Source organism: Rhincodon typus, chromosome 23 (genome assembly GCF_021869965.1).
Source record: "Rhincodon typus isolate 14 chromosome 23, sRhiTyp1.1, whole genome shotgun sequence".
Taxonomy (NCBI): Eukaryota; Metazoa; Chordata; class Chondrichthyes; order Orectolobiformes; family Rhincodontidae; genus Rhincodon; species Rhincodon typus.
In genome coordinates this window covers 21828474-21843476 of record NC_063354.1, presented here as the reverse complement: position 1 = coordinate 21843476, position 15003 = coordinate 21828474, and the positions used below count along the sequence as shown (strand labels likewise).

The following is a 15003-nucleotide window of genomic DNA, read 5'->3' as shown; positions in this document are numbered from 1 at the left end:
AAATGTTTTGATTCTTTCTAATCAATTTGAATCACTCTAATGCCAGTTTCTTGAGTTGGACCTGTAGATTTTAAAAAGTGAGTCTTCTACTGCAAAAACCCATACGATTTGAAATCTGTTTCATAGCGACTGCAAGGAAGTGTTTATTATTAGTATACTGTGTACTGTATCCGCTGGTCCCGATGTGGCCTCCTCCACATTGGGGAAACCAAGTGGAGGCTTGGGGACCGCTTTGTGGAGCACCTATGCTCGGTTCGCGACAAACGACTGTACCTCCCAGTCGCGAACCATTTCAACTCCCCCTCCCACTCCTTGGACGACATGTCCATCCCGGGCCTCCTGCAGTGCCACAACGATGCCACCCGAAGGTTGCAGGAACAGCATCTCATATTTAGCTTGGGAACCCTGCAGCCCAGTGGTCTCAGTGTGGACTTCACAAGCTTCAAAATCTCCCCTCCCCCGACCGCATCCCAAAACCAGCCCAGCTCGTCCCTGCCTCCCTAACTTGGCCTTCCTCCCACCTATCCACTCCTCCCACCTCAAGCGCTACCCCCATGTCCTGCCTACTAGCCTCATCCCGCCTCCTTGACCTGTCCGTCCTCCCTGGACTGACCTATCCCCTCCCTAACTCCCCATCTACACTCGCCTTTACTGGCTTCAACCCCGCCTCTTTGACTTGTCTGTCTCCTCTCCACCTATCTTCTCCTTTATTCATCTTCTATCCACCTCCCCTTCTCTCCCTATTTATTTCAGAACCCCCTTCCCCTCCCCCATTTCTGAAGAAGGGTCTCGACCCGAAACGTCAGCTTTCCTGCTCCTCCGAAGCTGCTTGGCCTGCTGTGTTCATCCAGATCTATACTTTGTTATCTCAGATTCTCCAGCATCGGCAGTTCCTACTGCCTCTGTTTATTATTAGTGTTATTTTTTAAAAACTCATTCACAGGATGAAGGTATTGCTGGCTAGGCCAGCATTTATTGTCCCTTCCTACCTGCCCAGAGGGCAGTTAAGAGTCACCCATGTTGCTGTGTGTCTAGAGTCGCATGTAGGCTAGACCAGGTAAGGATGATAGTGTCTTTTAGGGAAGGAAACTAATGAACCTGGTGGGTTTTCCCAGCAATTGACAGTGGGTTGATTCATGGTCATCATTAGACTCTCAGTTATAGATTTTTATTGAATTCAAATTCTTTGACATTAACATGTCCAAACAAGCTTTTTGTGGTTCCCTTCTGTGCTGATTCTAGTGTTTAAAAAAAATTATTTTCTGTGGTGATGTCTCCTCCTTTTGTCATGAATATGATCTAAATATGAGTTTATTGCGCAGCTCATAAGTCAGACCAGGACTGGTAATCAAGGTGAGTTCTTTTTCGTTGAAATACAAGAACAGGCAATTCTCGTTTATGGTATTTTTCCAAGCATCTAACTCCTTTTTAAAAGGAATTTATGAAATGAGCTCCAACTATGGTTTCTGACAGAGAATTTCACTTTGCATATCGTGAGTTTTTTTCTTGCCTTTCATTTAACTCACGATTACCTGAGATTTGTGCCATCTTATTACTTTTCTGGCAACCAACGTAAATAATTTAGCACTGCCTTTAGAACATAGAACATTACAGCGCAATACAGGCCCTTCGGCCCTCAATGTTGCACCGACCTGTGAAACCAATCTGAAGCCCATCTAACCTAAACTATTCCATTATCATCCATATGTTTATCCAATGACCATTTAAATGCCCTTAAAATTGGCAAGTCTACTACTTTTGCAGGCAGGGCATTCCACGGCCTTACTCAACCTTTTTCCATTTTAAAGATCTCAATCAGCTCAACTGCTTGCCTTCCATGATAAAATCTTCAGGTTTCAAGTCTTTCCTCACAATTCTATCTCCTGGTCCATTTGTAAAATCCTGGTTAATCTTTTGCTACACATTTATGCCACTTATGCTCATATAAAAGTCAGGCTTCTGAGATGAAACTTTCAACTAAATGGTGGCATGAGGAATATTTTGATGGGTTGGATTCCACTCCTTCCCTGCCGTGATACGAGCATCGAAGGAGCCTAAAAGGGTTTTATTCTGAACAGCCACAAGCTGAATAGGCTTCTTCAAATGGTGGGTTTGACTTGGTGGCAAGCTGCTATGTAATAAGAGCCAGGAGTCAGGGCTCAATTTTAATGAGATCACCTCTCACTCGGGTATTCCAGTATTTTGTTCTATTACCATTCCATAGTGAGGTGTAATGTATTGTACACAGTCCTCCAATTACAGTCTAACTACAGTACTGCACATAGTGTTATTCCCTGATTTCTAAAATGCATTATTCCATATCTTTTAATTGCATTTACCAACTCTCTGCTCGTTATCTTTATATCCATAGTTTATCATTTCACTTCTTCCCACTTCTAATTTGATGTCATAAACAAATTTTGGTACTGTGTCTGTTAAGAGCAATGAAGTATTACTGTGTGAAGAACAGCCCTTCCACCCATCATGTCCACACTGGTAATCAAGCACCCCTATACTCTAATCCCATTTCCCAGCACTTGGTCCAGCTTTGGCACTGCAAGTAGTTGTCTAAATATTTCTTAAATGTTATAATGGTTTTTGTCTCTATGGTCCTTTCAGGCAGTGAGGTCCAGAGACCCAAAACCCGCTCTCGGTGGAAAAAAATCTCTTTAACTCCCCTCTCAACCTTCTGTCCCTCATCTTAAATCTATGTCTCCTAGTAACTGGCCCCTCTACTAAGGCAAAATGTTTGTTACCATTGACTGTCTATGCTTCTCAATTTTGTAGACCTTCCCTCTCTAAGGAAGACAACTCAGTCTATGGAGTCTACCTTCATAGCTGAAACTCTCCAGCCTGGACAACATCTCGATGAATCTCCTCCGCATTCTTAACAGAGCAGCCATGTCCTTTCTATAGTGTGGCGACCTGAACTGAACTTGGTTCTTCAGCTGTGGCCTAACCAACATCCTGTACAACTCTGTTGTAAACAGACTCTCCCATTGGTCCACATGAGCCCTTTTATTTTTAAATTAGTCAGTTCAAACGGGTCATTACACATCTCCAAGGCATGGACATGCCATTGGACATCAAAAGCTCTCCAAATTTCCTTAACCTTATTCAGGCATGTCATGACACATTCAGGGCAAGTGAGACTTGAATCCAAATCTGCTGACCCAGAGGTAGGGGCACTACCACTTTGCCACAAGGCCTTTCTCCAGAACTCGTCTCTTTTTCTAAATCAACCGGTTCAAATATGTTATAGACAATTCTGGAGCAAGTGGTGCTCAAATTTGTCTTTTGGCCCAGAGGTAGACATACTACCACTGTACCACAAGATCACCCCCGCCCCACAAAAAACTAACCTATTTTTTTAAATGATAGTGAGGTTGGTATACATATAGTGATTAGATCACTTATCCATTGGGTTTACACATTTCTACGAGTTACTGGATGTTTGCACTATTCTCCTGTTAGGTATTTTTAATTAATCTGTTCAGATGTGTCATGACACGTTTAGAGTAGATGGGACTTGAACCCAGTTATAGCCCAGAGATAGCAACACCATGACTGTGCACAAGGGCCTCTCAGAACTCAGCTCTTTATTTTTTTGAAAAACTTGACCACCAAATCACCTCTCTGTTCTTGCTATTTGCTGATCGATCTTTTCAGAGATGTTATTTCAGATATTATTGGAGCAGGTGGGATTTTAACCTGGGCCTCTAGCCCAGCAGTGGAGACATTGCCACCACAAGTTTCTGCAGAATTGTGCTCTTTTTGTTTAACCCACCACCAAATAATCTACTAAACCAACAGTTAACAAGCATGGGGCAATAACAAATTTGAAGGATAGGTAGGGAAGATAGAGAGGACTAAATTAAGATGGGATTGGAAGGGGAAATAATGCAATCCAAACCTACAGAGCCCACCTCTCTGTACATCCCCCACCAAATCACCCAAATTAGCAAATTAACTCATTGCAATAAATTACAGGCTGCCTCAGCTCTTGATATTTTTTAATCAACCTGTTCAGACATGTTATGACACATAGTAGACAAACAGGAAAAAGGGTGATACCCGAAACATTGACTGCTTCTTTCCTCCAGATGCTGCCTGACCTGCTGTGTTCTTCCAGCCTCCTGTTTGTCTACCTTGAATTCCAGCATCTGCAGTTTTTTTTTTTTAGTCCCCAACCATGTTATGACACACCTCAGAGCAGGTGTGACTTGAAACCAGGCCTTCTGGCTCAGAGGTGGGGACACTATCATAAACTCCCAGTTATTTTTGTTCCTTTGTTCACCTAATATCTCCTTATGTGTCTTAGAGTAATGCTTTAATTGTTAGATATTTTTAATGAACCTGTTCAGACATGTTTTGACAGACCTCTGGAACAGGTGGGACTTGAACCCAGGCCTTCTGGCGCAGACGAAGGGACATTACAACAGCTGGAGGGGGAAAAGATACACCACTGTCTGGGTCTGTTGATTAGGCAGGACAGATTCAGGAGCGTGTCCACAAGGAGGACTGTCGACCTGGCCATCCCCCTCATCAGGTGCCCAAAGATCATAAGCGTAGGCCTCAGCTGCAACCAGAAGGATAGTAACAAATTCTTTAAGTAACTAAACAAGGGGTGCAGTCTCACACGCTGAAAGTGTACATGGTCCACTGACTCCACAACACTGTAGAGTATATACTTGGGCTGGGAATCTATGAACCATCTTAATGTACAATTGCATGGGATTGCTGCAAGCGACACACACACTCCACCCCAGGTGTCCAATGGAAAACAGGAGGGCTCCTGGAGAGAAGACAAGTAAACATGCTGCCATGAAATTTTAATCTTTTTAAATTCATCCGTGACATGTGCACCTCACTGGCTAGGCCAACATTTATCATCCATTCCTAATAGTCTAGAGGGTAGTTAAGAGTCAACCACATTGCTGTGGATCAAACTGTGCCCTTATATTTTCTTAGCAGCTTAATCAGAGTTTGTAATCACACACCTCTGGAGCAGGTGGTTCTTCTGTCCCAAAGGCAGAGACACAACGAGACCCTTCAATGAATTCTGTGCTTTTTTTTTAAATAAAAACGTGACAACATTATTGTTAGTTATGGCTTTGAACTTGTACTTTGCAAACTTTTTTTAACCTCCAATTCCCTTTATAAATATTTTTAATCAATCTCTTCAGACATGTTATGACACATGAGTCTCTGGAACAGGTAGACCATGAACCCAGACCTTCTGGCTCAGAGGTAGGGATATTACCCCCATCAACTCTTGCTTGGTTGCCAGCAATATTGGCCTTGTACAGAGATTGAACCTGTGACTTTGCTGTTATTAACACCACATCTTAACCATCTGAGCTAACCAGACTGGGGCGCCTGGTACTTAACTAGGTACGGTAACCACGGCTCCGTGAGAACCTATGGTAACATCACTGATGTCCCTCTGTCATTAGAGAGAGAGAACTGGTTTAACCTGAGGTCACCACACCCTGTTAAAGAGGAGAGGCTGAGAGAGGTTTATGGTAACCTCAGCCAGTGCAGGAATTTGACCCTATGCTGTTGGCATCATTTTGGTTGCAAACTGACCATCCAGCCAACTGAAATAACTAATCTACAACCTTCATCAAACTAAACTCAATCCATATACATCATCTACTCCAATCAACTTTGGAGCTGTTCTGTTTAAACTTTAAAAAGACCTACATTTCTAACTGACAGAATTGCCACAGATAAAGGGGAACAGGTAGAGTACTGTACCTAGACTTTCAGACATGTGATTAGATGCCACATCAAAGATTATTGTGGAAAATAAAAACTCATGCTGCAGGAAGCAACATTGCATTGGATGGAAAATATTAGACAGACACAAGCCATTTTCTGGTTAACAAGATGTACACGTGTGCTGCTGGAGTTTGAGCTGAGGCCTCAACTATTTAGTTATATATATGACTTGGATGAAGGGGCCAGAAGTATGGTTGCTAGATTTGCTTGTATCTCAAAGATATGTAGGAAGGTAATTACAAAGAGGATATAGCAATCTACAAAGGTATATTTTTACAAGATAGGCGAGTGGGCAAATATCTTGCAAATAGACATGATAAAGGAAAATGTGATTTGTCAATTTTGGCAGAAGAATAAAAAAGAAGCATCTAAACTGAGAGAGTGCAGAGTTCTGAGGTGTCAATGGATTTGGGGTGTCCTATTGCATGAAATTAAAAGGCTAGTACTGTGGTTGATGTGCTTGAAGATGTTTTCTATTGTGGGAGAATCTAGAAGTAGGGGTCAATGTTTTCAAAATAAAGAACTGCTCATTTAAGGTAGACGAGGCTAATTTTTGTTTTCACAGAGGATCAAGTCCTAGTGCAGACCCTGCACAGTGTTCACCCCAATCAGTAACACAATGATAATGCAATTATTGTACTTCATAATTGCCTAAAACTAACATAGACCAACATACAGATTTGAAAAACTAATTTCTGATTAGCTTAAGGTCCAAATGTTGGGAATTAGCTAAATGTACAGGTTCATATATTTATCAGTCTATAAGTGTCAATTCAACATTTAAAAGTAGACTGTTAAGAACTTTCCTCCTGGAAAAGTGGAGGAAACAGTCTTTGAATATTTTTAAGGCAGAGATAAGTAAATTTGTGATAAGCAAGAGCATGAAATGTTAGCAAGGGTAGGGGAATGTGGGCTAATCAGATCAGCCATTATCTTACAAATTGGTGGAGCACACTTGAGCAGCACAGTGGCCTACTCCTGATTCGTTTACTGTTCATTGGCTTCAGTTGATGTATTGTGGCTGAGATGCCTTCAGAAATGGATCGCTCAGCAGACTTGGGGCTAAGAGTAGAAACACTAATTTGACTCTTATGTTGCAAGTATGGTTAAAAGTGAAATCTACATCCTGATGTGGTATCAATTTTTGAAGTAATATAGCATTTAAAATATTGAATTATTTGATAAAATACTTTCCAGAATTAACTAAGTATTATAGCAATATTAGTTCATTAATACTAGCCTAAAAGTTGCATAGGTGCATGGGTAAACTCCGGGCATGTGTCGTGAAGTAATTCACACTGAACCAGACCAGTAGCCATCAGGTAGTAATACTTACATTATATTGTCAGGGGTTAACCAACAATTTGACAAACTTGCTTTTATCACTAAGTTAAGTTGCTATCTAACAGCCATTTCCTCATATGATTCATTTCCCTATTATACTTCCCCCTTCAGGGTTGACCAAAGTCAAAAATCATTTGGCATCCAATAGTGCAACTCTAGGACGTGGGGAAGTTGTGCAAGAGAAGATCTGGTGACTTGCCCATTGATTTCCTGTTCCCACCTAACAAAGAAACATCTGGCCTGTAATCAATACTGCAAAGCTTGCTGATATTTTTTTCATTGGCAATCTGAATAATGTGTGAATTTCTGTTGAAGCTTTTATTATGACTTTGTTCGTAAATGTTTTACTGTTGCATGTTGCAGTGCTGATGGTAACAGTTTCACCTTCATTCATTTAGATGGTTAAAGAATTAAGAATAAATATTCTGCATGATTTAAGATTCTTGAAAAAGTGCAACAAGAAAAGGAACAAGTAAAACAAAAAAGCACATTTTTAGAATTCCTTTGTTCTTGTGTTTGAATCCCAAACACGGTTTTTGAAGATGAATTCACTTTATCTTGTCTCTTTCCCAAGTATGTTGACTTGATAAACAAAAGAAGTTTTGATTTGAGAGTGACACTGTGGTGCACTGTAATATCACTGTAAATTTACTGTTGCTGTTAGTTTCTTCCATGTTGCTTTTATCCATTTTCAATTTTTTTTCTATTTGTGGTCTAAATACTACAAAGTAGACTTCTCTGAAAGTTACTATTGTTAATGTTGCTGTTATCATAAAGGTAACTGCTTGTGCTGTGTTCTAAACAGTCTACTTTTAAATCTTGAATTGACATTTATAGACTGATAAATATATGAACCTGTACATTTAGCTAATTCCCAACATTTGGACCTTAAGCTAATCAGAAATTAGTTTTTCAAATCTGTATGTTGGTCTGTGTTAGTTTTAGGCAATTATGAAGTACAATAGTTGCGTTATCATTGGGTTACCGATTGGGGTGAACATTGTGCAGGGTCTGCACTAGGCTTATTTAATGTATTGCTTCGGGCAAGAATATACTTGGGCAAATACATTATATTGTTGTATAATTGCTTTTTATACAATTACTCTTCCTCACCTTGAACTGTTCCAAGATCACTACAAGCAGCATGTTAATAAATGCCAGTACTTTCCTGCACATGTTGTATGATCCAACTGTCTTGAGAGCATACTATAGTTTGGAGGAGTCATCTGAAATTTTCCTTCGGGCAGTCTTTTTTACAGTCAAGCAAAGAGAGCATAAATATATTTCTCACCCATCATAGCAGTGAAAGCACCACTGTGTGACATTACAAACCTGCCGTTGAGCTAAAATTAATTTGTTTACTTCATTTTCTAATGTGAATATATATATTGGAATTAAAAAGATTCAACTTAAGACATTAAATATGCTTTTTTAAAGGTCACATTACCATGAATGTTTATCATTTCACTGTCAGCTTCTCTACACGTAAAATAACCCACAATTTCCTTTGCAGCCTTACCACTCATGCTGTTTACAGATCTATGTTCCCTAAGCATTTTAAATACAGGGATATTGTTGAAGTTATTGTCAGATGTTGAGTGTCTCTTTTTCTTAATTGAGCTTCTATGCTCATCAACTGGTGGAATTGAAACAATGTTTCCTACTTAAGAGACCTCTTTGGCAAGACTTATATGATTAGATGAAGGTGAGACTCTTTCACCCTAGGAAGAACATACATATTGCTCCAATATAATATGTAAATTTCCTGTACCAGCTATTGTGAACAGCCCCTGAGAAATTAGTGCCAAAAATAGGAAGTTGATTCAGGAACAGCAAAGTATGTCTAAGTCAGCATGCTGTGTGACTGGGAAATGGTATTGTTTATCTTCTTTGTAATAGAGAATGGGGGATTCTGTCAAAACAAGTTTGATTATATTTAAGTTCATCTTGTATATCATACATGTTGTAGCTAAAGTCTGGTGGTAGAGCAGATGAACATTCACTTTTTTTTGGCATTGCCAACAGTAAAGTGTACTTTTTAGCTGGAGGATGTTGAGAATGCTGTTTAAATAACCCAATCCAGACAATTGGTGAGTATCGAATCACCTGACTGCTGTCTTATTGATACGTACAAACTTTGAGAGTTCAGAAGGTGAGCCCTTTGCTTCAGAACACCTGATTTCTGCCCAGTTTTGGTACATTCATTGTTGATGTGGCTAGTCCAGTCAAGCTTCTGGTCAATAGTGGCCCCCAGAAGACACGTGATAGGGATGTGGTGCTGTCTTTGAAGATCAAAACAGAGTTGTTTACACTTGATAACATTCACACGTGATAGTAATAATGGACCTGCATTACTGTTTGATAGTTGTGAAATGGAGTACTTTACTAGAATTGTACAGTTGTAGCAATTGAAACGATTAATGGTTGGATTGAGGATACTTTGAGAAATCCCCCACAGCAGTGTCCTGAGCTTTGGAGATGGGCCTTAAGTAACAACTACCTTATTTTATGGTACCATTAGCTACTTGATGGTTTTATTCTTGATCCTGATTGATTTCTGTTTTACTTGGTGCAAGCAGTTTGATGAATCCTGTGTAGTTGCTCTGAACATCAACTCTTGCTTCCCCATTTGCTCCGTTCACACACTTGCCCTTCTGTAGGTGGGATTTCAGTATATAATGGTGCAGTTTCAGTATTTGACAAAGTGCCTTTTAGTTCCAATAGCACAACTCTTAACATTGCACATTTCACTACAGAAGGATGATCAGGGTCCACATTATAACCATCTATAGACACTAGCATTTTCAATATGCAACCAGAATTTGCTGGTCATTTTTAGATTGTAACTTGAAACACATGAATTGTCTGGCATGTTTTGGGGAAAATTCATCGTCCATTTGGAATTGAATCTATTGTATCAAATGTGTCCTTTTTTGCCTTCATAGTACAATGCATTAGAATGTGAACATGGTAAAGTAACTTAAGGTACTGTACTGATTCTATTCTGCAAAATGTGGTTGTTTCCTTCTCATCGGTTGCATACAGTTTAAAAGAAGCTATTTATCCTAAACTTCTAGGAATTGTGATTTTGCCTGAATCTATTCAACAACCAATAAACAAGTGGAATGCAGCTTGCAGATATAAAGCAGTGCCTTTTCAGAGGGATAATAATTTCTGTTAGTAATTCTGCGTGTTTCATGCAGTACATTGTATGGCTGGCTTACAATTGATTCGAAACAAATTGCCAGTGCTTGACATGGTTACTATTCCTCCTGTAACAGGCACATTTATTTCATGATCTTTTTGAAGAATAACATTTGTGTCCTTAAAAAAAACACTTGCAAGTGTATAAGAACAAGGAAAACTGTTGTGTAAAGTGACTGAATAAACACTGTAAATAAATAAGCATCAGGTTCAAGATCCTCACTTTGTGTACAGATGGAAGCCCAGTCTCAACTTGGTAACACTTTGCCACCTTTGATGTTTAAGTCACATCAGAATTTTGTAATTATTTGCTCTTGGAGGCAGTCCTGGGAGCCACCAAATTAGAATTAGAATCCCTACAGTGTGGAAACAGGCCCTTCGGCCCAACAAGTCCACACCGAACCTCAGAGCATCCCACCCAGATCCATCCCCCTATGACCCACCTAATATACACCCTCTACCTCCCTGAACACTACGGGCAATTTAGCATGGCCAATCCGCCTAACCTGCACATCTTTGGACTGTGGGAGGAAACCGGAGCACCCGGAGGAAACCCACGCAGACACGGGGAGAATGCGCAAACTCCACACACAGTCGCCCGAGGCTGGAATCGAACCCAGGTCCCTGGCGCTGTGAGGCAGCAGTGCTAACCACTGTGTCGCCCGTAGTGATTAGTGATTACAACTGTCTCTGATTACTATTAAACTGAAAGTGCAATTTTGCAAGTTCAGTGCTGATTTCAATAGTTCATTTGTGATAAATTTACTACTCCTTAACTTCTAAATAGAGTCATAGTGTAACATGAAAGGAGTCCATTCTGCCAATTCTCTGTAGAGCAATCCAGTGTGTCCTTCTCCCTGCTTTATCCCTATAGCTTTGCTAGATTAATTCCCCCAGTTATCCATCTGGTTTCCTTTTGAAGTTATACTGGACCTTCATAAACTGTGGTAAGGCCTCAACTAGAGTATTGTGACCAAAATCGGGTGCAACACTTTGGAAAATATGTGAGAGAGTCTTGAGAGGGTGCAGAAGGTATTTGCCGGAATTGTTCCAAGGACATCATAGGACTGTGCTTCCACCACACTTGCGTTCTAGATGATAATCACTCCGTGCTTCCTCTCATTCTTCCAACTCTTGCCATAGACCTTAAATCTGTATTTAAGGCCAGTGGCATTTTCCTTGCCTCAGTTGCACATCCAATACTCTTTAGAGGAGTGAGTTTCCTTCTATCACCTCTCTCCGAACAGCCCACTAACATTATCTACCTTACCTAAACCTGTCATGAACTTGTACACTTCCTATCAAATTAACCTTCAGTCTCCTTTGCTTCAAAGAAAATGAGCCGACCTTCTCCTACTCTGACTCTATAGCTAAAATTCTCCTTTCCTGGAGCCACGTATCCGAATCAAAATTTATTAAGTTTCAACATAATATCGCTCTTTTGGTACTCTGTATTAATGAAATCTAAGGTCCCACATGCTTTACCAGTTATTCTGTCAATATGCGCATTGCTGTTTAGTTGCCTGCCTGTAGAATTCTGAAGAAACGCTTTTCTTTTGCAGTTCTGTGTAAAGACATTAGTTACCTTGATGTAAATGGTGATGCAGTGCCTTGTTCAAATCTGTTTCATCCTTTCGGTGAAATAAGCATTCGCCTGTTTCCTTATAGGAACTGACATTGCTGCAGGAGAGGAGGTGGCCATTAAGCTGGAATGTGTGAAAACCAAACACCCACAGCTACATATTGAGAGCAAGATATACAAGATGATGCAAGGAGGTGGTAAGGTTTTACTTCATCTTATTTTGCCTCATTCACTGAATTATGCACTCTATTGGTAGCATTAGAGCTTCACAGTGCTCTACATACTGCTGCATAATGGTATCAAGTCTTAGAGTATTGCTTTTTAGGAAGCAAGTTCATGGTGACATTGTTTGGTTTGTTGCATTTTCCTTGCCTCAGTCATACATACAATACTTGTTAATGGAGTAAATTTCTTTCCTTTCCCCTCATCCAGCCTACCTCAATCATACCTATTCCATTTGTTTTAGAATAATGGATGTTACATTATTGTTAATGAGATAGAGCATTTTCTAATTTCAGTAGTAGAAATTTTGAATTTATTCAACAGAATGCATTACCTGGAAAAGGAAAGTTAGTAGATTGCATCCAATATTTTGGTGACTTTAGGGACTAACCAGTCAGAGTTTTTCCCGTAATATAGCTATTTCAGAATAAAGTGGTATTATTCTCATCTACAAACAGGAACCAATGCTTTATTACATTGGCGCAGGCTGCACTTGACACTTTGATTCACTGATCGGGAGCAACAGATTCTGGGACTAAAATCTGCAATGTGTAATGGAATAAATGTAGAAGAATCTTAGATTAGCAATCACAGGTATGGTCTTCCTCCTTCTGTGAATGCAGCAAAATGCCACAAATGAAACTTCCTTCCCTTCTGGGAAATCCTGAGCTAGTAATGTTTGGAACATTTTTTTGAAATTGTTTTGTCTTTTTTTTCCCCATTGCTTCTTTCGGTATGGATGGTGGAATATGCACTGCATGTGATTTGGGAAAGAGTGGCACAGTTGGAAAGAGAGGCCTCTGAGCAGCGGTATGCCACAAGGATCCGTGCTGGGTCTACTGCTTTTCGTCATTTTTAAAATGATTTGGATGTGAACGTAGGAGGTATGGTTAGTAAGTTTGCAGATGACACCAAAATTAGAGGTGTCGTGGACAACGAAGAAGGTTACCTCAGAGTACAACAAGATCTTGATCAGATGGGCCAAGGAGTGGCTATTGGAGTTTAATTTAGATAAATATGAGGTGCTGCATTTTGGGAAGACAAGTTAGGGCAGGACTTATACACTTAATGGTAAGGTCCTGGGGAGTGTTGCTGAACAAAGAGACCTTGGAGTGCAGGCTCATAATTCCTTGAAAATGGAGTCGCAGTTAGATAGGATAGTGACGAAGCCATTTGGCATGCTTGACTTTATTGGTCAGTGCACTGAATATTGGAATTGGGATGTCATGTTGTGGCTGTCCAGGACATTAGTTAGGCCACTTTTGGAATACTGCATGCAATTCTGGTCTCCCTGCTATAGGAAGGAAGTTGTGAAATTGAAAGGGTTCAGAAAAGATTTACAAGGGTATTGCCAGGTTTGGAGAGTTTGAGCTAGAGAGAGAGAGGCTGAATAGCCTGGGGCTGTTTTCCCTGGAGTGCTGGAGGCTGAGGGGTGACCCTATAGAGATTTATAAAATCATGAGGAGCACGGATTGGGCCTTCTCCCCATGGTAGAGGAGTGCAAAACTAGAGGGTATAAATTTGAGATGAGAGGGGAAAGATTTAAAAGGGACCTAAGGGGCACCTTTTTCTCACAGAGGGTAATGTGTGTATAAAATGAGCTGCCCAACGAGGTGGTGGAGGCTGGTACAATTACAATATTTAAAAGGCATCTGGATGGATATATGAATAGGAAGGACATCAAAGGGATATGGGCCAAATGCTGGCAAATGGGACTAGATTTATTTAGGATATCTGGTCGACAAGGACAAGTTGGATCGAAGGGTCTGTTTCCATGCTGTACACCTTTATGATTCTCACTTCGTTCTGAACCATAATGATGGAGGTGCCAAGTTTAGCTCCACAGTTTCCACTGTTGGTTGATGTCTGCCAAGATGTCAGGAATAATGCTACAAATAGGTTCACTTCAAGGCTGTGAAAGGGGGTATCCCACTCTTAGCCACTCGTGATCATTGTCCAGTGAGTGTTGGGTGAATACAGATCAGGCTCGATTACTCAGAATAATTATTCTATCTGGATTTATGAAGTGTAGCCACTTGGGTCTGGTTGCTGTGCCTGAGGCATTATCAGAATCCACAAAAGCCAATGAACTTATTGCAATATGAAGTGCAGTGGATTATGTCTTGGGCCTATCTTTCATTTCAAGTGAAGTGGAGGAATGCAGATGGTTCATGAGACCTGTTCTGAATTATGCCAACAGTGAACTTGAGTGATTTGATTGTTCAAGATGTTATTTTACTGGGAAGAAGATGCAGGTAATCACAGTTGTACACAGTGGCGGAAGTATCTGTGCTGAGACTGTTAGCCTCCAAAGTTCCAGGAAGGTGTCAAGAATGTCAGGTCTTGTAAATGGTTATACTTTAATTGCTTATTTACTTTTAAGATAGAATGGAGTTGGGAGCTTAAAGGATAGTTAGCATCTTTACCTGGGCACAAGATCAGTGTGATTTACATTGTCATGGAGATGGCCTTTACAAGGGGAGGTGTCCGTCGAAAGCCATTTGTAAAATTGGATTAGTCTTCTAATAAAGTTTTTTTTAAATATTATTTTCTCCAATGAAGTTCAAAAGTTTACAGAAAATTCAGATTTCTTCCACGGCTGCTGTGCATATGTCAGAGTACTGTGCTTGTGAAGATTATTTTATGGCAACAGTTTTCTCCTTTAGTTTTCCCTTGAATATTTTTCACAAGTACAGTCAAAACGGTCAACCTGAGCAGTATAATGAAACACTTTATGGAGACACATAAAGCTATGGCTATTTTTATACTGAGACACACAGTTTGAAGGTGGAGATAATGCCACCATTTTCTTCAGACATCATTTGAATCTTATACAGAGAAGTATTTGGGGAGTTTACATGTTGAAT

At 40.2% G+C, this 15003-nt stretch overlaps 1 protein-coding gene across 4 annotated transcripts in view; it reads left to right on the top strand.

The window, feature by feature from the left end:
• The window catches only part of LOC109913713 (casein kinase I), a 53666-nt gene that overhangs the window by 8326 nt on the left and 30337 nt on the right, over positions 1 to 15003 (top strand). For all 4 annotated transcript variants that reach the window (XM_048610727.1, XM_048610725.1, XM_048610728.1 and 1 more), the window contains exon 2: positions 12001 to 12111. In XM_048610727.1, the coding sequence (XP_048466684.1) occupies positions 12001 to 12111 (111 nt within the window). The remainder of the gene's footprint in view (positions 1 to 12000; positions 12112 to 15003) is intronic.